The sequence below is a fragment of the Cavenderia fasciculata genome, assembly GCF_000203815.1.
Source record: "Cavenderia fasciculata unplaced genomic scaffold Scf_Dfasci-G-o-80e12.f1-5, whole genome shotgun sequence".
NCBI lineage: Eukaryota > Evosea > Eumycetozoa > Acytosteliales > Cavenderiaceae > Cavenderia > Cavenderia fasciculata.
This window is the reverse complement of record NW_004457735.1, coordinates 1,443,041-1,467,040: the sequence shown is the minus strand read 5'-3', so window position 1 is coordinate 1,467,040 and position 24,000 is coordinate 1,443,041. Positions and strand designations below refer to the sequence as shown.

Here is a 24,000-nt window from a genome sequence, read left to right as displayed (position 1 = left end):
GTTTTGTCCGACCAAACTATATAGTTGTTGCTAATATTTCGATCCATTTTCCTATCACTATAATATATATATATATATATATGTTTGTGTACTTTGTTTGCAATGTTGTTGTTGTTGTTGCCATTGTCAACAACAGATATTGTGATTCGTGTCAAAACGCACACACCCACACCACAGACAAACAAAAAAACAGATACACAACACACACACATACAACAAAGAATAATGTTTTTAAACATAGATTGTACACTATAAAATATGATGTAAACAAACAATAGTACTGAGTGAATGTCTATATAGATATGAATCTATCATTCGTATGTATGTATAACTAATCACTCAATATTGTACTTGTTGCTGTTGTTGTTGTTGTTGTTGTTGTTGATGCACGCTCGCTGTATGACTATTCATACAACTCTTACTCGAATATACTGATGATATTGTTGAAATGTAATGAATCTATGTACCTATCTATATATATATCTATATATCTATCTATCTTATCAATCTATCATACGAAAGATTGATAGAAAATAAATCTTTAAAAACAACAAATATCTAAGGTCCTCGAACCATAATACGACGGTTGGTTGATCGATTGAATGTAATGCAATGATTGTGAATGTAAATGTACTACTACTACTATAGAGATACTATACTATACTATACTATACAGATAGATATAATCGAAAATATCCTTCTCTTTTGATGAACTGATCAACAAATAAAAAAAAGGAGGGTTGTTGTTGTTGTTGTTGTTTTGGTTGTTGGTTGTGTGTGGGTAGAAGAGGATCGGAATGAGATTTAGAATAAATGAATATTCTTAATTAAAATTTAACACATCTATCTATTATTATTATTATTTGAAGATTTATAGATCAAAAATGAAATAATGTAAAATATGATTCCTCTTCCTTCTACAATACTATACAGTACAGGTGCTTGCTTGCTTGCCTGATCGATGATGATATTTTTTAAAATTGGTATGTTATGTGTTGTTGCGTTCACTACACTACTCCTTTCCTTCTTAAAACCCAAACAACAACAAATCATGGTGACTCTGATCAATCATCGGTATGGTGGTGGGTGGGTGGGTGACGCTCTTCCCCCCTCCAGCTGCTGCTGCTCTGCTTGGGAACACACACCACATTTGTTTTTTTCCAACATGGTACTGATGCTGCTGGAATCCTGAGCTTTCTTTGTGGCAGGACAGGATCCACTCTCCTTTTTGTTGTGATTATAGATTGATTATTATTATCACCCTCCTCCTACAAAAAGAGTGAGCGAGATAGAGAGATGATGCGATATTGGATATATAGAGTTGAAGCGGGTGTTATGCCTTCCTTACTAGATTATTACTATTGGTTGTTTATGGTATTGATTGTCCGCCAATCAATTCACAACAATATAAATATATAAATATATATATCTATCTCTTAATATATACAAGTAATAATAATATTATTACTATGATGGATGATGTAATTGGAGACAAAAAGTGATCTTACAAAGTAAAAAGTATATTTTTAGGTACTTTTTGTAAAATGATATCACAAAAAAAAAAAAATATCTTTTCTTTTTGTAGGGGTATTTTTGTGTCCTTTTTTGACAAAAAAGAAAAGGACAAGGACAAAGTGAAACCCTACTAGTATAGTCTTACTATAGTAGAAAGATGATGACGGTATGATACTCTACTCTTTTTAAAAAAAATAATAATAAATAAATATTTGATTGTTGTGTGATGAGTACACGGGATATATAAGTGAGAAGATATTTGTTGATTCAAAAGCGTGATGCAAGTTGTGTGTGTAAAAAAAAAAAAAAAAAAAAAAAACGTGCGTTATTTTTTTTTGAGAATAAAAATTGTAAGATTGCAGAAGCCATCAAGCCAAAGAAAAGGGAGGCACGGGTGTGGCGTTGTGTTGTGGTTGTGTTGGTTGTTGGGATGAAAGGTACCTGAAATTGACGGTGTGCGCGAGGGGTTGGTCTTTAGAACCCCGTTCAATTCAATTGAATTTGATACGAGTCCTCATCAACAAACAACAACAACGTCTCTCCGACCATCTCATCCCATCCCATCCATGCAAGATTATAATAACAATGTGAAGAGAAAAAGATAACTAACAAACTCTAACCGACAGTAATGAGTAGGTTGGGTAATAGAGTGTTGATTAATTAATTTAGAGTTTCGGTTGTTTCGTCTGCCACATCATGTGAATGGGTATCTGATGGCATAGGCGATCGACAGACAACGGTACCGTATCGCTTTTTGTAATTAATTAATTACAAAAAGGTCGACGGGAGTAAGTTGGTAAAAGACGGAAAGTTTTTTAGATATTATCCATAATATCCATCAACGAGATGATGCTGTTTGAGACTATTTTGAAAGGTTGGACAAGGCAAAAAATATTTTCTAAAAATCTTGTTCAAGTTTTGAGAGTAAAGTGGGTCATGGCCCTTTGCTTTTGTTGGGGTGAGGAGGAGAGGATTTCGACCTTTTAATAATACAATGTGACTACGAAGAAGAAGAGGGACGTGTGATATTTAGGTTGACAACGTTGGTGGTATCGGTGTTGAGAATTTATAAAAAGATACTTTTTTGAGATAGAATAGATAATTAATGAACAAACAAATAAATCTACTTGAAACAGCTGGTGAGGATATGATTGATTTGATAGATGCTAACTTGCATCCAGGACACACAACAACAAACCAAAGACACACATTGTTGTAATCCAATCCAATCAAAATACTTATTTTGATGTTCAAGCAAGCACACTGCCACCCCCACCCATCTATAATATTATTTGTTTAAATCTCCCCCCTTTAAAATAACACAATTTCACAAAACAGCCACTATGATGGTCAGTGGGCATAAAACAGTATTCAGCCCCAGCACACACCCACAACACATTAATAAATTGTGGGAGACTTCTCCCAATTTAGAGTAAATAGTAAATTAATGAGAACAGTGAGTATGAGTTATCTTTAGCCACACACACACACACACACACAGATGATCATGTACATTGACGTTTGTTTGTTTGTGTGATAAACAAACAATTACGAAAAACCAAAGGTGTAGTAGTTGGTTTTGGATTTGTGAACTAAGAAGGGAGAAAGTTGTTGTTTTGATGGTGATGAGTGGGTTTAAGGATTTTATAGATAATTTATAGATTTTACCTTTTTTTTTGTTTTTTGCACTCTAGTAATAATCTTGATTGATGCCAAGATAACTTCGGGAGAGGCGGTCTTGATCTTTTTGTTTTTTTAATGATAAAATTAAAATATTTGTTGGTGTCTCTCTGTTTGTATCTAGTGTGACGTCAAAAGCAATGGATAAATAAATAGATATTTATCGAAATGATGAGCTAGCTTTGGGGTCAGCAGCGGTACAGCTCAGCAAAGGCAATTATTAATAAAATGGATAGATAGACTTTTGATGAAGAGAATAAAAAAAAAAAGTATCTCCAAGATAGTTTATTTTGTTTGTTGATGGTTGATACACCTCTCCTCCTGTTGCATCATCAAACACACCCCTCTTCATACTTTCGAGATATTTTCTTAAATAAGGGCTCTGTCTCTTTACTCTCTACTCTGAATCAATCGCAATGATGTCATATCTCTCGGCATTGACGAAAAATTGGTATTTTTCAAAGGATGACATGCGCATGAGCCCCCTTTTCTTATACCCAAGGACACAAATTGGTGAGACGACAAAAACCAAAAAGTTTTTAGAACCTCTGCTCTTTGGTGGGATGTCTCAGCTGATTCGTAACCCATCTCTCTCCTCTCTCAGCGACTAAAATATGTTTTAATGCATCACCTCAAAGGGTGTCTAGAGCTTGATCAATTGGTTGGGTACCAACAACAAAGGTTTTGGTAAGACAGCTCATCCCAAATCACAAACCATGCGAGGAATGTACATAAACAAAAATCTCCTCACCCTTTCAAAATTATCATAAACGAGGTTTGATGAGTGGAAATCAACCATTTCTACGTTCCATTGGAAGGAAATTTGGGTGTTCTGAATGCATTGATAAATATCTTTGGAGTTTTCCTAATTCCTTTGCACCCTTCGATTCAAAACTTGATCTCTAGAAAAAAGATATTTTCTAGTTTTGACGATGCATGAAGAAAAATAATAATTAATTAGTACATTGATATTTGTTAGTAACTCAATAGTTAGTAGTTTGTTTCAATTTTTGTTTTCTATGATCGTGTTGGCCCCAAAGAACATATTATTTTTCTACACACTACGTACAGATATTTCATTTATTTGATATTTATAAGATTGATAGATAGATCGGATTCGGATATACATTGCGTTGTCAATGACGTGATTTTACACTCGGGATGCACGGGAAATAATACAATGTGTTTTTTTGTTTGAATTGTCTCCCTCTTTTTTTTTTTTTTTTTTTACGATGTGATATTCATGGATGACTTGCTCAAGTTCACATGTTTTAATATATTATAGTTAGTTTTTGCAAAGATAATATAATACCTATTAATTAGTTAGTTTCAACAACACAGCAGACAGATCAATCACTCAATCAGATCATCGATTGTTTGTGTGTTTGTGTGTTTTATTAATTAATTAATTAATAAGATGTCATCTTCTACATCTTCTTCTACTTCATCCTCTTCCTCTTCATCTACGGTCGAGTCATCAGTTGGAAGAATTAAAAAGAGATATTTACATGACTATGGTAAATACTCTAGTGTTCATACTAGTCCATTCAAACTATGGGCTGAAAAGTGGTGGCGTCGTACTATTGCCATCACAATGATATCGATCATCTTTATCATCCTTACTGCACTCTTTCCAGTGTTGGCTGTTGCAGCGTTGATTGCTGATATGGCATTATACCACCGTCGCAAGGGACTCAACTATGTACGTGTACTCTCGTTTTTCGAGACCTACCTTTTCATTCAATTCATTGCCATGTCATCGTGCTTTGTTATCTATATCATCTACTTGTTGTCGTTGATTGTCAGTGGCGACAAGGACAAGAAGCGTTGGAACCGTTGGAACTACTGGTACCAACGTTGGTGGGGTGGTACCATGCTCTTTGGATGGAGTACCCGTATACTCGGTCTCAAACCACACATTGAAGTGTGCGGATCGAGAAAGACCGACCCATCCTTTTCCGACTATGTCTCTAACGAATCAACAAGAGATAGAATCGCTCAAACTTTGGGTGTCAATCCAAAGATTATGTTCCTTCGTCATGCAAGTTTTGCTGATACCCTTGTTCCTCAGTAAATATCAACAAACAAACAAAACAAAACAAAACAAATTAAGATAGACCAACTAATTAGTTTCTATTTATTTATTTGTTTAGAGGATTATTATCAAATTGTGGATTTGCAATGAGATATATTGTAAAACAAGAATTATTGTGGGATCCAGGATTGGATATTTCAGGATCACGTACACCAAACTTTTTCTTGTTTAGAGATGCAGGTGCCGAAGGAATGGATGTAGAGATGGAAGCTATTCGTAATTTGGTACGTGACTTTAAAAAGGGAGGAAATGAGGTGACATGCATCTGGCCAGAGGGTACTAGATTCACAAAGTCAAAGCGAGAAAAGGTACTGGAGAGTCTCAAGAAAAAGGGAGACTCCAAGTATGAACTCGCCTCCAAACTCAAGCACACACTTCTCCCCAGACTTGGTGGTGCATTGGCTCTTCTCGAGTCTAATCCATGTGGTGATGTCGTCTTTTGTTCACATATTGGACTTGAAGCATCGTCCAACTTTGCTCAAATGATGGAGGGCAAGCTTTGCAATCGTGACGTAAAGATCAAACTCCTCCAATACAAATATGAAGATGTCCCCAAGACAAAGGAAGCAAGAATCAATTGGATGCTAGAAAATTGGGCTCAAATCGATCAATGGGTTGAGGATCAATTGGTTGCTGAAAAGTCTTCTTCAAAAAAGAAATATGGAAAGGCTGACTAAAACAAAACTATTTAATCAAGGAAATAAATTACAACTTTAAACAAATAATGAATAATGTAAAAGCTCACATTTATTGCTTCCTTGAAATTTCCTTCCTGAAAACAAAGTACTGATCAGTTTAGAAAATGATTTGCAATCGGTGATAATTAATTAATATCGATATATCTAGATCGGATCGATCTTCTATTGAAGCTTATTACGATTACTATTTATCATAATAATCTCAACAAACAGTTTAATAGTAGTAGGTAGGCAGGCAGGCAGTAGGAGATAGAGAGTTTGATGGTGATTGATGATGGCAACAATAGTAGTTTTGTTTGTTTGATTTTATCAATCACACATTGTTACAACACCGTCAAAAGACGACGTCGATGACGATGCAATGAGCGATAATTAATTAATGATGAATCAAAAAATGAAACAACGATGAGGTTGATTGATAATTGCACTTCTAAAATAGGAATAAAACACTAGCAATTTGTTATTGTGGGCTGTTAGTTTACGATCCAATATAGATCCGTGTGTCAGACAATTTCCCTTCCAGAGTGTATTTTGCGTGTGAGTTGGTTTTGAACCGACCTCCTTGTGATATTTATAACCCCTAAGCAGCATAGGAGAGGGACATGATAAGCAGTGAGGGAGGGGTGAGGAGGTCACTGAAATCATGATTTCTCCTTGGAGTTTTATGACAGGTTTATGCAAATGGGTTCCAAGGGTCGATGGTTGGTCAAAGAGCACCTGGGTTGAGAATAGAGTGAACGAGAAGGCTGTAGTTTAGACAGCAAATCAGCGTTTTACGATAAGAGTCGTAAACGGATCACAGTGACCAAGAAGCCATCAACAGAAAAAAAGACAAAATATCTCGACTTCTCGATCACGATACCCAAAGGGCGCGTCAATCGCGATTGCAAATCTCGATTAGAAATGTATCCCTTTGGTTAGTTTTTTTTTTGTATGAGGGTGCACTCCTTAGAATTATTGTTGTTCTCTCTCTTTTGATTATTATGTTGTGACAACTAGTTGAACAAAAAACTCATACATATATACATACACATAAAACAACAAACAAACAGACAATCATATTCAATAGTTGACTTTGCACTCTCTTTAAAATAAATATATCGATTTATCATCATATATCTATAACTCTATAAATCACACACACATATAAATATATATATATATTATCTATCTCTAAAAACTTTTACAACTCAAACTATAATATAATAATAATAATCGTAGAGCAACAAACATATTGTCTATTTTTTTTATTTTATACCATTATTAGAATATCTGTCTCATATTGACAACAACAACCACACCAACACACACACTTACCAAATTAGAAGCTTTCTTAGTTTGCACAAACTTGACAGTCGTAGTAGTAGTAGGCAGGCGCAGATCATCATTTCAAAAAGAAAAATTCATCTTTGCAACAAGTAAAAAGTAAAAGAAAATAATTCTCTTTTACACATATACATATATATCTATATCTATATCTATCTATCTTATATCTTCGTCGTCGTTGTCGTGGTCGTTGTAGATTTTTACATTTCTATCAATTCCTTTTTCCTGCCTTGTTCATTGTCCAAGTGCCAACCAATCAAACCAACCACAACCACCACCAACCAACCACTTTATACTCAACCACCCATTATAATAATCATTGCATCATCGTCATCTTTGCCGATTATTATATATTCCATTTCCAACATTATCAAATATTTTAAATCCCTTTCTTTACGACAAAACATATAATAATAATATTATCCCAATTAATTAAATATATAAACAACAACAATAATTAATAATTAAAAAATGATGGATCCATCTCTTGCCAATACCATGATTAGTTCAGAGGAACACCGAGAGGCATGTCGTGTCTACATGCAAAAGTATCGATCCAAGCCAGAAAATCGTGAAAAGATTAGACAACAAAACGCCGAGTACCGCAAACGTAAAAAAATGGAATCCATTCGCCAAGTATCAGAGATTGACACGTTAGAGACCACCATTGACAGTCAAGCATTGCGCGTCAAGATCCTCGAACAAGAGCTCAAGGACACCAAGTTCCGTATCGACGTTTTGGAAAAGGAATCACTAGTCCCCGGTCACTACATGTCGGTCATTGAGAAACTCCAACACGACAATGACATCAAACAGCAACAAATCAATCAAATCGTTGCCGTCTTACAAACATCCCCTGCATCAAATGATATCAATCCATTGCAATATCATCAACAAATTATAAACTCTCTTCAAAATATTTTTGGTTTGAAGGGTTATCAACATCATCACTATCAACAACAACAACAACAACAATCACAACATGATCAACTCGGTTCAAGTAGCAACCATATTAATATTAACCATAATGACATTTCAAGTGCTACAACTTCCCCATCATCATCTCCATTACATATTTCACAAATTCAATCCAATAACAATAATAATAATAATAATCAAAATAATGTGTCGTCACAAACCAAGAGAACCAAAACAACACATCATAATATTTCTTTGAATCAACAACAAAGAGATATTCCAACACTCAGTTTAAATCCAAATTATTCTTCACCACCATCATCACCATCTTTACATTTCCCAACTTCACCAAGAAATACTAATATTCAACACCAACAACAACAACCACAACAATACATCAACAACAATAGTTTATCGGGATCTGGTTCCATTTTACCACTTCCACCTTATACTCCACCCAATTCATCATCACCATCTACACCAACTTCCACTCCATCAATGTCACCTTTCCAATCTCAATCATCTTTTCGTCTTGTTCCAGACAGTTTGAATGAATCCAATAGTAAACTTTTAGCAATCAACTCCTCTCCAAGAGATTTTATCCAAAATAATAATAATAATAATAATAATAATAATAATAATAACAATAACAATAACAATAACAATACTAATAATAATAATAACAATTCCGTATCAAACCTTTCTCTATTATGTGATGTATTAGAGGAATGCAGACCACAATTACAACAACCACAACAACAAACCATCAACAACAATAACAATATCTTTCCAACTACCCCAAATAGCAATTTTAAACCAAAATCGATTTCTTTGCCATTATCACCTCTTTCAATGTCAATTAACCAATTGTTGAATAATAAAGCATAATACCCCAACAATATACTATTTTTAAAAAGTATATTTTTTTTTTCCCTCTAAAAAAATATTTTATAGTTTTCATTTATTTTATTAAAGTTGGAAAATATACATATACACACAGATATATATATATATATATATTTATTAAAAGATAATACTGGATCAAAGATTACTTTTTTGAAAAATTTAAAAAAAAAGTGATCTTTCATTTCTTGTTTTAAAAAGAGAGGGAAGCAACACTCACCCAATCTTTAACGGATCAATATATACTCTATAGAGTAAATAACAATACATTACTCTAATAGTACTACTTACTATATTGTGTCTATTGTAATCTCATTATCATTTCTCGAGACACATACAAACAAAAAAATATATATAGAAAATGGATGAAGATGAAGATATGAATGAAGAGAGTGAAGATGTTGAAAACGAGGAAGAAGAAGATGAAGAATCAAATCAAACATCAACAACATCGACGACTACGACATCAACTACATCAACGACAAATACAGGAGGAGGAGCACCTGGACTTACAGAAACACAAATAAGAGAGAAAACAGAAGTGATACACGAAATAGAATCATTACTAGAAGAGAAAAAGAATATAGAGAACAAGATATCATCACTCGAGAAACAAATATATGCATTGGAAGGAAGATATCTAGAGGAAACACATCATATTGGCAATGTCATTAGAGGTTGGGATGGATATGTTTCTGGATCGGGTGCCCTCAAAAAATTAAGATGGAGAGAGGCCGATAGAATATTTTCACAGTCATCTTCCACCTATCAAGATTCCATAAATGATAAAAATCTATCTGATAATTATAAAGATATTGGAGGTAAATATAAAAATATTAATATTAATAATAATCATATTAATTTATTATCTATTTATTTATTTATTAATTCCATTTATTTATTTATTTATTTCTTTAACCTCTCCCTCTCTCTCTCTCTATATATATATATATATATATATATATATATAGATGAAGCAGCAGTAATAAAAAGAAAAACTCGGTCATCTACTCACGATAAATTAAAGAAAAGAGGATAATAATAATATCATATCCAATCATAGAAAATAAAGTTGTATAGTTAAATTGTAATTGGTTGGTTTGGTTGGTTGGTTGGTTGTTTTAGTGATCCATAATTAATAGTAAATACATATATATATATATATTAATATTATGAGTGGACCGACTGGATGATGATCATTTTCGAGGGTGTAATTTTTTGAATTTTTTATCTTTTTTTTTTTTTGCTTCTCCTTGTCCTTTCTCACACCTCAGACTGAGCAGCAATCGAGTGGGTCAATGAAAGATTAATTTAACTTCTTATATTCATCGTCAATTTAATCGTATCACATAGAGATAGATATAGATAGATAGTACAAATGGCATCACAAGCAGGACAACATCTTTCAAAGCTTTTGGCATCTTCATTCAAGGCAGCACCACCAAGTTCAGTACCAGAGATTGTTATTAGCAAGCTCGATGGTTTGGTCAATTGGGCTCGTACAGGTTCATTCTGGCCAATGACCTTTGGTCTTGCATGTTGTGCAGTAGAAATGATGCACGGTTACGCTGCTAGATACGATATGGATAGATTTGGTGTCATTCCTCGTGCTTCACCACGTCAATCTGATTGTATCATCGTTGCTGGTACTCTCACCAACAAGATGGCTCCTGCTCTTCGTAAGGTTTACGATCAAATGCCAAATCCAAGGTAATTAGAGAATAGATAAGAAGAGAGAGAGAGAGAGAGAATACAAATAGAAGATAGATAGACAAGATAGATATAGTTTAGATAGAAAAGATAGAGCATAAGTAAACGATAACTAACCAAGTTGTTTGTTGTTTAATTGATTAGATATGTAATTTCTATGGGTTCATGTGCCAATGGTGGTGGTTATTATCATTACAGTTACTCTGTTGTCAGAGGTTGTGATCGTATTATTCCAGTTGATGTTTATATCCCAGGTTGTCCACCAACTGCCGAGGCTTTTGTTTATGGTATCCTCCAACTCCAAAAGAAGATTCAAAGAGAACAAGCTCTTCTCACATGGTGGAGAAAGTAAATCAACTTGAATCAATAATAATAATATAACCAACAATAATAATCGACATTTTAAAACAACAACAAACAACATCAACGTTCTCTCTATTTATCCACACCACTTTGTATACCATCATCCATTCATGAATGAACCGAATCATGCGTTTATGCATAATCGACTATGGCCATTCCAATCAACCAATCAATCCAATCAATTCATCACCATTCATAAATATATACCAACCTGTAATATTTTACCGTTTTAGACTTATTTTAAACAAACCAAACAAACAACCAATAACTACAACAACAACAACAAAGACAATACAAGTGGAACCAACAACAATAACATAACAAGATAGAGTAGCCAAGATTAATTAAATTCACCTCCTACACACCAACCAATAAATCAAAAAGTATATTAACCAAAAAAAACATGTGATAGAGAGATCGTTAGATGTTATGATCAAGCATATAATATAATATATTTGTACATTTATTTACAATGACACTGGGATTGTTTAAACAATGCCATGTGGTTCAATCTGGAAATCAGATTGTTTTAAAAGTTGGTATCTAGTGGACCTAGATATGAATATGGATCGTGTTTCAGTATCATCTGAATCGACTTGATAAGAGATCATTAGTTGATGATTTGGAATGGATGCCCATGATTCTCCCAATGCAGGTTTTTGACTATCCAATAATCCAGTACTAATATTATTATTATTATTATTATTATTATTATTATTATTATTATTGGTAGTATTTCCTTCATCATCTTCATCTTGTTGATTTGATGTTACAGGAGTAAATTTGTCATTATTATTATTAAATTGATAATTATCTTGTGATACTGTATTATTTATGATTAAAACAGCGATATTATGTTCATAGGCAATGATTTTGAGTAATCTAGATACCATTATCATTATATAGTGTCCATGTATTTGTTTGATACCAAGAGTACCAGAGAATATGGTACCTATCGAATCAATAACAATTAGCTTGAGGTTACGATAGAATGCACCTGGATCGAATCGATTGTTATTGTTGCCTTGTGCATTACCATTCTCCAAGAAGCCAAAAAACTCTTCAGGTGCATCAGTCGACTGAAGTGATGTCATTACATGTTCCAACGTTTGAAACAATTGCATTGGTTCAAAACAACTAAATGTCTTGATCTTGTCGAGCATGTGATTGACAGTTTGCAATGGGTCAGTTCCAATACCCTTGTTGATTAATCTATGATTGTGCATCTCTACTATTCTATCTACCGAGAATGCATTAGATGCATCAATATAGATAGCCGTGTTTATTGGTGTGATTTTAGTAGCAGTAGTAGTAGTAGTAGTAGGATGAAGATCACCTACTGACACATCACCATCATCATCATCACCACCACTACCACTATCACCATAGGCTCTTCCATCTACAGGTTCAACAATAGATAGTGTTGTATGCATTGCTATTTGTGTCTTTCCAGAACCAGTGTCTCCAACAATCTCTATTATCTCTCCACGAACCAATCCACCATCCTCTAACAGTCTATCCAATATAGACTTGGTTTCAAGTACATTGTTGTTGTTGTTACAAAGTTGTTGAGACTGTTGTAATTTATCTTGATACATATCCAATGCACAAACAGGTGAGAATGCATAGGTTCTTGCCAACTCTTCATGCACAGCCTTGATCTTGTCGATAGGCAAGTTGACAAACCTCTTTAGGTTGGTGACGCTGTCCACCAGGATACGCTCGACATCCTCCAAGTGTGCCTTTTGAAACTTTTCAATTATCTCTTCAGTGATCACTGACGATTGGTATTCACTAATCATGACCAGAAGAGACAGACAGAAAGAGCAGATGAGAAATAAATAAATGAAACAATTAAAAGTCTGGTCATCATAGTAAAATCTGCAAAACCATTTTTCTACCTATTATTCTCAAATTCGAATAAACCAGTAATAAAATAATAATAATATAAATAATATAATATTTTATATCTGTCATCGACAGTCAATACTACGACATAGTCATTCATCTTTTACATCTCCTTTTTTATTTAAAAAGAGATAATAATTTAACTAAACTAATAATAATAATAATCTGTAGATTTATTATATGTATCAATCAATCAATCAATCATTGTATTTTAATAATAATGTGATGAGATGGATGAATGGATTGATTCTGATGCGACGAAATAGAAAGAATGATTCATCTTTATAATAATAGTATCAAACAACCCTACCTTGTTGTTAGCGGGTGAGTGTATACGTATGCGTTGTTTGAGGGAGATTTTTTTTTTGTTTTCTAAACAGACAACAAGACAACTCAATTAAACAGCTCTGTTTTTATTCTTTTTTATTCCTTTTCCATTTCAGTTCAGTTTCTACATTCTCGATCATCATTATCAATCAATCACAAATAAAAAAAAGTTAGTTAGAGAGAATGAGCGAACCTAATCATACGCTATTAGAAGCAGCATCAGAACTACGACAACAACAAGAAGAAGGAATTGAAGATGAGGATTTCGTCACCATCAACAATGACACTACAAGCAGTAGCAGCGATCAGATTAATATAAGTAGTAGTAGTGGCAATGAGGTAGATCAAGAAGATGACAATAGTGACTTGCAAGCTGTATCATTGTCCAACAACAACAACAACGAAGAGGCATTACAGAATATTACTCTATCCGATGATGTTGACAACAACAGTCAAGAAACTTTGATTACAACTACTGCAACAGCAGTTATCATCACCACCACCGATGAAGCTACTACAACAAATCAATCATCAGAAGTAATTGAAACTACTCAAGAACCAACAAAACAACAAGAAGTAGAAGTAGTAATCACCGAATCAACTACCAGTACTACCACTTCTACCAATACCAATAATACAACAACAAATATACCAACTATTAATGTATTGGGAGGAGGTGGTGATCAATCACCATCATTACAAAGTAATATAACCTATCAAGAGAGACTTCATTATTACAAGGAAGCACTCAAACCATCAACCATTGATTTATCGGTCATTCAACATCTTGCCGATCAAGGTATTCCCGAATCTCAAGGATTAAGATCAATTTATTGGAAGGTATAGTATAAATATTAAATTAATCATATGAGATAACTAATATAGATTGTTATGTATCTTTAGATCATATTGGGATATTTACCAAGCGAAAAGGGATCATGGAAATCAGATGTAGAAAGAAGTAGAAAGATATATCAAGATTGGGTTATGGAATTAATGATTAATCCATGGAAAGAACAAGAAGAAAAGAAAATTCATCGTGATGATCATGTAATTATCAATCAATCAATCAATAATAATTAATAATTATTATTTTATCAATACTAATATTTACATTTAATTTAGCCACTAAGTGTATCAGTTGATAGTAAATGGAATGAATATTTCCAAGATCAAAATATTTTAGTTGATATTGAAAAAGATGTAAGAAGAACATTCCCATCGTTACACTTTTTCAATCATCAACAAGAAGAGGGAAAGACCATCCACTATGAAGCACTCAGACGTATATTATTCATCTATGCAAAGTTGAATCCAGGAATTAAATATGTTCAAGGCATGAATGAGATATTGGGACCCATCTATTATATATTTGCAACCGATCCAGACGCCGATTGCAAGGAGGGTGCCGAAGCCGACTCTTTCTTTTGTTTTACCAATATAATGAGCGAAATTAGAGACAATTTTTGCAAGACACTCGATAAATCAGATGTTGGTGTCATTAGTAGTATCAAAAAACTAAACTTTTTATTAAGAAAAAAGGATAGACAATTATGGAATGATTTGGTAAATGTCAAATAGATATAAATATAATATATGATAATGAATACTTATTTATTTATTATTTTTTTATTTATTTTTAGGAAACAAAACAAATACATCCACAATTTTATAGTTTTAGATGGATTACTTTACTTTTATCACAAGAATTTGAGTTACCAGATGTATTAAGATTATGGGATTCATTATTCTCTGATCCAAATAGATTTGAATTCTTGTATTATTTTTGTTGTGCAATGTTAATGTTTGTATTAAAATTATTATATAGAAAGAAATCATAATTATATAATTTCTAATTTAATTTTCTTTATTTATTTATTTAGATGTGTAAGAAATCAAATATTGGAATCATCATTTGCAGATAGTTTAAAACTATTACAATCATATCCACAAAATATTGAATTTCATACTATTTATTCGACTGCGTTATCATTGCGAGACGGAACTTTTAAATTGAATACAGAGGATGTATTCAAATCTGGTCAATCCTACTTGCAAATGTTCAATCCATTTGCCAAAGTTAATAATAATCCATCATCTCCAATTGGTAGTTATTCACCAACCTATTCATCACCAATTATAACTTCAGTATCACCAACAAATAATAATAATAATACATTTAATAATAATAATAATAGTAGTAATAATTTATCAGCACAACAACAACAACAACAAAATAATACATCACCTATTGCAGATTCATTAAAGAGTTGGTTATATAAATTTGGTGGATCATTTAATAAATAAATAAATAAGTAAAATAAATAAAATAATAATTGTATAAATCTAAAACAAAAATCAATCCCAATCCTATACTTTTTTTAATTTAATAATTATTTACAAATTTGATTTATTATTTATTAGTTTCTATATTTTTTAAAGTATTCTATTATTATTATTATTAATGTTCAACAGTAATATTATCATCTCTATCTCTTCTTTTCTTTTTCTTTTTATGTTCCATATTTCCATCTGCATTCATATTTGTTGATAATGAAACTGGAAACATTCCTCCAGACCCAGAACCATTTTGTGGATCATCACGATGTTTTCTTTTCTTTTTCTTTTTATCATGTCTATGTTTCTTTTTGTCTTTATCAGGTCGAATGTATCCACCATCCTGAAGAGTAAATGCCGACTTTAATTGGCTCTCTCCAAGTGAAAGTAAAATGAGTTCTTGTTGATCGTCATAATAGTTTTCTTGTTCGACCAACTTGCTTAATCCATTTATAGATTGTGTACTAGGTGATGATATAGATCCATCTGGTTGTTGTTGTTGTTGTTGTTGTGGAGGTGAAGTAATTGAGTTGGGTGTTGGAGGTGTTGGATGTTGTTGATTTGCAGCAATATTGTTAGACTGATGTGAAGAGGAAGAAGAATGACTCTTTTCTCTTCTAATATAATTATCACCAGGTAGATTTCTAACATAAGATTTATAAGTTGATGATAGATGTTTAGAGTTAAAGTCTCTTAGTATCTTTAACATGTTAAACTTTTCAAGTAGGTTGACTTCTCCCGTTATACATTCTGGAGGTCCTATAGATGATTGAAGTTGAAATTGAGAATTGATGGTCATAGTCAGTACAATTGATCTTGATCATTCAAGAAAGAAAGGAAGGAAGTAACAAAAGAAAAGAAAGATATCTTTCTTTGTATTCATATCTTCTTCTTTATCTTTATTCGATCTCATCCCATCTTATATATTATTGAACATCAATCATACTTTGAATTGGTTTCAAAAGATATATATCGTTGTTACTATTATTGTAACCAGATACCACTGTAACGCTAGCATGGTTAACGACGCTAGTTTCACCTTCTATTCTAGATACTTGTTCCTCCTCGTTAGTCATCGCGCTAGCTATATATATATGATGATTGGATCTTTTTAGAATAAAGTAGGTGGTGGTTGAAGATACTCTCTCTTTCTCTATTGACCCACTCTTTCTTGTCTTGTCTGTCTCTCTCTGCTTAAAGAACAGTGTCTGATCACTAGCACGTGTTGCTACTAAACTAATTGGTTGGTAGTTTGGGGGAGGTGAGGAGAAAGGAGGGAGTAAAAGTGAAGCAAAGTTGGTTTGCATTGCTGTTAATTTGACCACCTCAGTGCATTTGATTAAAATTTAATTTTGTCTTTATGGCAGGCTGGGTTGGGTGGATGCTTTGTTGTTACTTTGTCGATTCAGCACTTTGAACAGAGCAGCAGATGGGGCAGCGCTGTTAACAACAACAAGAGCAGTTAACTCGGAGCTGGCATCTATCGTCACTCTTTTACAACAACTGCGATCTTTAGGTAACGGCCGCTCACCAACATAGTTTTCAAGAAATCAAACCAGATAAGACCTGCTGACATCTGCACTAGTGTTGTTTGGAACATCCAATGATGTTTAATATAGGCCCGGTCTCAGAGAGTCCTCCCTGCCTTTCTTTCCATAGGTGGCATCTTTCAAAAAAGGGCTACCAACAATTGCCAATTCCATCTGACGTGCATCATCTATCCACGGATCGGTGGCTCATATTGTTATTTTGGGCAAACCTTACAGATTTTTTGGTTTCGTCTGCCCGTACCCGCGCTCCTTCTCCTCCTTCTCTTCGCAATTAGCCTATTAAAAACTGTTTGTTTGCGCAAATCAAAAAAACAGACAGAGAGACAACCCAACAATTGACAGCTGACAAAGCACATCAGTGCCTCTCTGTTATTATTATTATTGTTATTAGTGTTTTTGTCAGTTATCATCGTCGCATCGCTCAAACAGTAGTATCAGCAGTGTGTGGTGAGAGTGAATAGAGAGATACCCCCTTACTTCATAGTTTCAAGTTCATCTCTGAATGATACTTTTTTCACAACTCACAAACATACATACACATACACACACGCACCCTATCCTCTACAATTAATACTATCACTGCATACATACATATTCAAAACCTCAACTTCAACTCTTTTTTTTTTGTTTATTTTTTAACTTCTCTTTCTTCTTGCATCAAGGACATTCAAGATCTAAATTGATCAAATTTCAAATTTCAACACTTATATAAATATATATTTATATTATTATATATATATATATGCAACATAAAAGAATCATGAACATCAATAATAATAGTAATAGTAGTAATAGTAATATGAGTGGAATAAGGAATAGTAATAACAACAACAACAATTCTACAAAGAATAATAATAATCATGAAGAAGAAAAGGAAAAGGATAGACATGAAAGAATTATATTTGGAGTTGAAGAAGTATTGGGAAGAGATCCAAGAGACAACATCTTTATCATCATCTTTCTAGACAACTTTACAAAATATGTTTGGTCGTTGTTCTTGAAATCTCTCGATGAAAAACTAATAACATCGGCCATGTCTGTCATCCACCGAAAATTAAAGCCAAAAAAAACTATTAATTTTACTGCTGATAATGTTAGATTTGATGAATCTGGTGAAGTATGTAGTAGTATAATATATCGATCTAATTTCAATCAATCCAATCAATCACAAATTTGTGTATTAACAAAAATGATTTATTTCTATTTATTGTTTTTTGTTTAGGTTAAGGAATTTATAAGATCCAAAGAATGTACACTGACAGAATGTAAAAATAGGTATACTGGAACAATACACCAATTTTATGTCAAAAATATCATGGATCATAATAATAATAATAGTGACCCATCGATACCTGGTGCTTTACTAAGCTCATCAACGATCATGGGTAGAATAGCGTCGTACAATGATACTAGACATAATGAAACTTTGTTTTCTCCCAAAGAGGCTGAGGAAAGTGAGACCAATAGAGTTCATATTTTGGATCAATTGGAATTGGATCTAGAGGCCAATACGGCCAAACCTGATAGTATCTATAGAGGTGGTCCTATTCGTATCTATAAACCTTCTAGTTCTTCCCAAATATCCACCACTCCACCATTATCAATGTCGCAACCGCAAACACATCCTCAACCTCAACCACTACCACCACCTCAACAACCAACGCATCAACATCATAGCCAACAACACCAACAACACAGTCAACAACACCAACAACATAATCAACACCAACAACAAATCTTGCAACAACACCAACACCAACACGCGCAATACCAACAACAACAACAACAACTTCAACAACAACAACAATTGCAACAACAACAAATGAACTATCATCAAGCAATTGCTCAACAATACGCATCTTTAAATAGTATGCCTTCTCTTGCTTTATATTCTTCATCATCTTCATCATCATCTCATAAACCACCTCTTATGGTTCAAGTTCAACAACCTTCTTCATCCTCTTCTTCTTCCTCTCAAAAATCATCATCCTCATCAACAAGTCCAACAACTCAACATTTCCATCACCATCATCATTCACCATCATCATCCCCATCAACTCTACAAGGAATGAATTCCAATACCACTAATACTACCACAACCAATATCAGTTCAACTCCACCATTTCATTCTGGAGCAGTACCACATTACAAACCCAACCAACGTCCATATCAACAACAACAAGGTTCATCACAATCAATATCAATTCCAACACGTATGCCTCCAATAGCCATACCACAACCACCATCATCTCCACTTATATCGTCATCACCCCAATCGTCATCACCACGTCAATACGGCTACAACCGTAATTCCGTCAGTCTAGAAGATGAAGATGAAATTTGCACTACATCAGAAGAGGAAGATGAAGACACTTCGTCATCGACAAAAAATTCAAGTTCCTATGAAAGAGTTACAAGTTGTCGATTGATTAGTTGTGCACTTTGTCATAAAGGTTTACCACCCATTCTTCGTGAAAAATTGACAAAAGATGTTGAATTGAGAACGTAAGTATCAATTATTGTTTTGACTATTCAAAATATATCCAATTGTTCATACACTCACCCCCAAATCTTTGTCTATCTATTTATTTATTTATTTATTTATAGATTTGAAATATTATTAGTTGTATTCTATGTATTACAAATTAACAATAAGAATGTATATGTTTCAAGAAAGGAACTTGATCCAATCATTGAATATCATTGGTCAATGTTTAGTCCAAAAAAACAATGTATGTTTTAATTACACATGGTGGAAATCAATAATAATCATAATATTTAACATTTATTAATTATTTTTGTTATTCTTTATTAGATGACCAAAGAATAAAAAAGGCATTGGTATCATTGATTAATCGTCAAGTAGAAGTATTTGTTAGAAGACCAAAAGAGGAAGGTGGTATGTTGAGTAAAATTGTGAAATTATAAATATTAAGATATTAATTTATTTATTTATTTATTTAGTATCGATTGCATGGAAATTAAATGAAAGTCTTGGACTTGGTGATTTATATGATTCATCGGATAAATCAATTGAACCTGTTATTGCTAGGTTCTCTAACCCACTTAAAAGAGTGTCTACTCCAACAACTGTAAGACCATCAAAACCAAGGGGTAAATTCAAACCTTGTGGTATCGTCAATAACTGTATACTTTGTAGTGAAGGTATTCCATTTGAATCAAGTTTGAAAAATACTGAATTGTAAGTACCTCCTCTAATATATAAATTATAAAGTAAATAGTTATTAACCAATCTATCTTATCTATCTATTTTAATTTTAGGGTTTATATTACAGCAACATGTCTATTTACTCTTACCAAGAAAACAAAAAATCATCCACCATCTGCCAACTTTGTTGTTCATAATGGAATCAAATTATTCCAGTTGGATCTTTTAGAGACCATTGTAAACAAACACCATAAATTTTATTCTAGTAAATATATCCAATCAAATCAAATCAAAATCAAATCAAAAACTAACCAATTAACCAATTATTTTCAAATTAGAAACACAAATTTCAAGAATGGATTTAATGTATATATTACTTCAACAAACTCAACTTTTCCAACAAATAGAATCAGCTGATATTCGTAAGTAGAATGATTTATTTATTCATTTTTTGATTGGAATATTAATTATGGTTTATTTAATTATTATTTTAGGGTATTGGGGAGTTGTTGATATTATTCCAGATCCCTATGAAGATTTTGGAGAGTTTGTAATTGCATTTAATAAGAATTGTATAACTGTCGAATCACCAATTCTTACCAATCCAACCACAACCACAACCACAACGCCACCAGCCGCCAACACACCACCAGGCACTGCATCACCATCCTCTCTTCTTGCACTCCATACTGCCGCCATTTCAAGTGCCAACCTCTCAACTAGTGACGATACCATGAATGACAACCATTCAAGTTCAGATGAACCTCCCGCCGTCGCCACTACAGACAAGAGAAAGAGAGATACAGAGACACCGCCACCACAACCACCACAACCACCACAACCACCATCCACTACATCCACAACTACTACCACCTCCACATCTCTTCCATCCTCTTCAACTACATCCAGTGATATAGGAGAAGAAGAAGATGAAGATGAAGAAGTAAGCAACAGCAACAACAATAATAATAATAATATAGACGAAGAAAAGGAAACCGAGTCCGTTACCACTACTACCACTACAACAACAACATCAGAAACGCCACCAAAAAGAAAAAAGACTCAACCCTTTTCGTCGACCATCGACCAATCCGATAAATCGAAACGTTCATGGAACCAACCACAACACTCCAAAAGGATTCCTTCATCTGCTCCAAAACGTTATTCACCATCTCAATCTAGATAATGATGATCTATCCATCCTCCCCAATCCTCCCACATCCTCCCACATCCTCTTCAACCCTGCTTTTCTTAGCAGGTATCTATCTACCTACCCCCGCTTGTACATCCCAGAATTCACGATTATTTAGTATTTAAATAAATAAATGTTCTTTAAAGAATGTCAAATATAATAATATTATAAATAATATAAATAATATAAATTAATATTCAATATCTTTGGCTTTGGGAACGATTGATTGATTAATCCCTCTTATTCCGATTGTTTAAACAACTCGTTTCATTTACTTACTTTAAACATTTTTGATTATTTGATATTCTCGGCACTGAATGGTGTTTGGATCAATCCCAGGTAAACCCCATCATCACTCCTGAAGCGCTCGGTCGACCCCATCAACACTACCACCGTTTAGGGCCGTGACCGACCCCATTTCACTCACAAAAAATCGATTTTTTAAACACACCAGGTCGGGTGCTGATTTTTTTTTTTTTAATCATAAATTAATTGTTCAAGGACGGTTGTTGATTCTGTAGTGTCTATAAACGAAAGTCGAAGAATTAGTTTTATCATTCTTCAATACCCCGATAAGGTGAGCAAACATACATCATCGTGATCAAAACAACAAACAACAAACAAACAACAATTGTTTTTACCAGTGATTAGATAGTATCCCTCCTTGTTCTTTTGTGATGATTGATCCATTATTTGCTCTTGTACATACAACAACAACGATAATAACAAGAACATAGATAGATAGATAAACAGATAAATAGAGATAAACAGATAAAAAGAAAGAACGACAAATACACCATATATTACTTTTAAATTTAATTCATTAAAGTAGTAGTTCATCTTAACAACTAGCATATCATCAACCAATCCACTCATTGTGTCACACTTGGTCTTACCAACAAACAAACAAACAATAGATAAAAAAAAAAACAGAATAATATCAAATATCATAACCAACAATCGTCATAATCTCATTCACTCAATCTATCTAAAAAAAAAAAACAAAACAAATAATCCCCTCCTCATTCACTATATATATATATATATAATCCTTCTCATTAGTTGTATATAAAATTTTTGTATATAATATAAATAATAATAATAATTTATTTTCTTTTTCTTTTTTTTTGTCTAAACAACCAACTTCACACAAATATAATATAATATATTTTTGTTTATAATAATAATTATTAATCTTTAATATTCTCTCTTTTTTTAAAAAAAATGAATCCCAACAATCTTACCATTGCTACATCTGCTTCTTCTTCAAATTCAATTTCCCCAAGAAAAATGAATAAAGATGTTGAAAAGTTAATTGATAACAATCACCAATGGTGTGAAAGAATTAAAAATGAAGATCCAACATTCTTTGAAAGATTGTCATTGGCTCAATCACCAAAGTACTTGTGGATTGGATGTGCTGACAGTCGTGTGCCAGCCGAAAGATTGACTGGATTGGAGCCAGGTGAATTGTTTGTTCACCGTAACGTCGCCAACTTGGTCGTTCATACTGATTTGAACTGTTTGTCCGTCCTCCAATACGCCGTCGATGTCCTCAAGGTCGAGCACATCATTGTCTGTGGTCATTATGGCTGTGGTGGTGTCATGGCCGCCTATGACAATCCAGAGTTGGGTCTTATCAACAACTGGCTCCTCCACATTAGAGATACCATCTACAAGCATCAATCGATGCTCACCAACCTCTCTCGCAAGAGATTAGTTGACCTCTTGTGCGAATTAAATGTTGTCGAACAAGTCATGAACATTGGTAACTCTACCATTATGCAAAACGCTTGGAAACGTGGTCAAAAGGTTGATGTTGTTGGTTTTGTCTATGGTATTCAAGATGGTTATTTACGTGACCTCGGAATTACTGCTGAAAAGTAAGAAAGATTAATAATTATAATTATTACTATTTTTTTTACATCCTAACTAACTATGTATCTATCTTTTCTCTTAATTATTGTAGTGCTGAATCTTTGGAAAAGAACTATAGACTTTCCATTGCTAAATTATCTGAAGCCAAAACTTTATCTACCAGTGGTAACGAATAAATTAAATAATGTATATACAAATAAATAATAACAAAAAAATAATAAAACAATAATAGAATCCAAAGCTTAGCAAGACAAGATTCTTTTATACCCAACTCTTTTTAAAATACGATGTGTTTTATATACTTCACTTTTTGATTCATAAACAATAATTTCAGTCCTTTTATTTTTTTCCAACTCTAACCAGGTGTTGATATAGACACCGTTTTTTTTTTTTTGGAATATCTATATATTACCATTTCTTATTTTGTTTGT

At 33.1% G+C, this 24,000-nt stretch overlaps 10 protein-coding genes across 10 annotated transcripts; 7 read left to right on the top strand and 3 right to left on the bottom strand.

The window, feature by feature from the left end:
* Positions 1–231: 231 nt before the first annotated feature.
* On the bottom strand, positions 232–3,783 carry DFA_05406 (uncharacterized protein; the record flags this gene model as incomplete). Its single annotated transcript, XM_004361068.1, has 6 exons — positions 232–249; positions 414–467; positions 582–642; positions 1,469–1,503; positions 1,661–1,694; positions 3,590–3,783. 6 exons carry the CDS (start codon positions 3,781–3,783, stop codon positions 232–234), a joined length of 396 nt encoding a protein of 131 aa, XP_004361125.1.
* Positions 3,784–4,612: 829 nt separating this feature from the next.
* DFA_05405 (uncharacterized protein) lies at positions 4,613–5,967 on the top strand (the record flags this gene model as incomplete). The annotated part of the gene is made up of 2 exons (XM_004361067.1): positions 4,613–5,265; positions 5,349–5,967. The coding sequence occupies 2 exons, from the start codon at positions 4,613–4,615 to the stop codon at positions 5,965–5,967; spliced, it is 1,272 nt and encodes a 423-aa protein (XP_004361124.1).
* Positions 5,968–7,785: 1,818 nt separating this feature from the next.
* Positions 7,786–9,120, top strand: DFA_05404 (uncharacterized protein; the record flags this gene model as incomplete). Its single annotated transcript, XM_004361066.1, has 1 exon — positions 7,786–9,120. The coding sequence occupies one exon, from the start codon at positions 7,786–7,788 to the stop codon at positions 9,118–9,120; it is 1,335 nt and encodes a 444-aa protein (XP_004361123.1).
* A 376-nt stretch (positions 9,121–9,496) lies between these two features.
* Positions 9,497–10,174, top strand: DFA_05403 (uncharacterized protein; the record flags this gene model as incomplete). Its single annotated transcript, XM_004361065.1, has 2 exons — positions 9,497–9,956; positions 10,107–10,174. 2 exons carry the CDS (start codon positions 9,497–9,499, stop codon positions 10,172–10,174), a joined length of 528 nt encoding a protein of 175 aa, XP_004361122.1.
* A 339-nt stretch (positions 10,175–10,513) lies between these two features.
* Positions 10,514–11,197, top strand: ndufs7 (NADH-ubiquinone oxidoreductase 20 kDa subunit; the record flags this gene model as incomplete). Its single annotated transcript, XM_004361064.1, has 2 exons — positions 10,514–10,845; positions 10,990–11,197. The coding sequence occupies 2 exons, from the start codon at positions 10,514–10,516 to the stop codon at positions 11,195–11,197; spliced, it is 540 nt and encodes a 179-aa protein (XP_004361121.1).
* Positions 11,198–11,696: 499 nt separating this feature from the next.
* Positions 11,697–13,216, bottom strand: DFA_05401 (putative DNA repair protein; the record flags this gene model as incomplete). The annotated part of the gene is made up of 2 exons (XM_004361063.1): positions 11,697–13,109; positions 13,199–13,216. 2 exons carry the CDS (start codon positions 13,214–13,216, stop codon positions 11,697–11,699), a joined length of 1,431 nt encoding a protein of 476 aa, XP_004361120.1.
* Positions 13,217–13,626: 410 nt separating this feature from the next.
* On the top strand, positions 13,627–15,750 carry DFA_05400 (TBC1 domain family member 13 protein; the record flags this gene model as incomplete). Its single annotated transcript, XM_004361062.1, has 5 exons — positions 13,627–14,283; positions 14,347–14,493; positions 14,569–15,009; positions 15,087–15,247; positions 15,327–15,750. The coding sequence occupies 5 exons, from the start codon at positions 13,627–13,629 to the stop codon at positions 15,748–15,750; spliced, it is 1,830 nt and encodes a 609-aa protein (XP_004361119.1).
* A 154-nt stretch (positions 15,751–15,904) lies between these two features.
* On the bottom strand, positions 15,905–17,087 carry med19 (putative mediator complex subunit 19; the record flags this gene model as incomplete). The annotated part of the gene is made up of 2 exons (XM_004361061.1): positions 15,905–16,539; positions 16,727–17,087. 2 exons carry the CDS (start codon positions 17,085–17,087, stop codon positions 15,905–15,907), a joined length of 996 nt encoding a protein of 331 aa, XP_004361118.1.
* A 985-nt stretch (positions 17,088–18,072) lies between these two features.
* On the top strand, positions 18,073–21,685 carry DFA_05398 (uncharacterized protein; the record flags this gene model as incomplete). Its single annotated transcript, XM_004361060.1, has 8 exons — positions 18,073–18,447; positions 18,553–19,835; positions 19,938–20,062; positions 20,146–20,229; positions 20,295–20,532; positions 20,613–20,764; positions 20,838–20,921; positions 20,994–21,685. 8 exons carry the CDS (start codon positions 18,073–18,075, stop codon positions 21,683–21,685), a joined length of 3,033 nt encoding a protein of 1,010 aa, XP_004361117.1.
* Positions 21,686–22,915: 1,230 nt separating this feature from the next.
* Positions 22,916–23,745, top strand: cahA (carbonic anhydrase; the record flags this gene model as incomplete). Its single annotated transcript, XM_004361059.1, has 2 exons — positions 22,916–23,574; positions 23,661–23,745. 2 exons carry the CDS (start codon positions 22,916–22,918, stop codon positions 23,743–23,745), a joined length of 744 nt encoding a protein of 247 aa, XP_004361116.1.
* Positions 23,746–24,000: the final 255 nt, after the last annotated feature.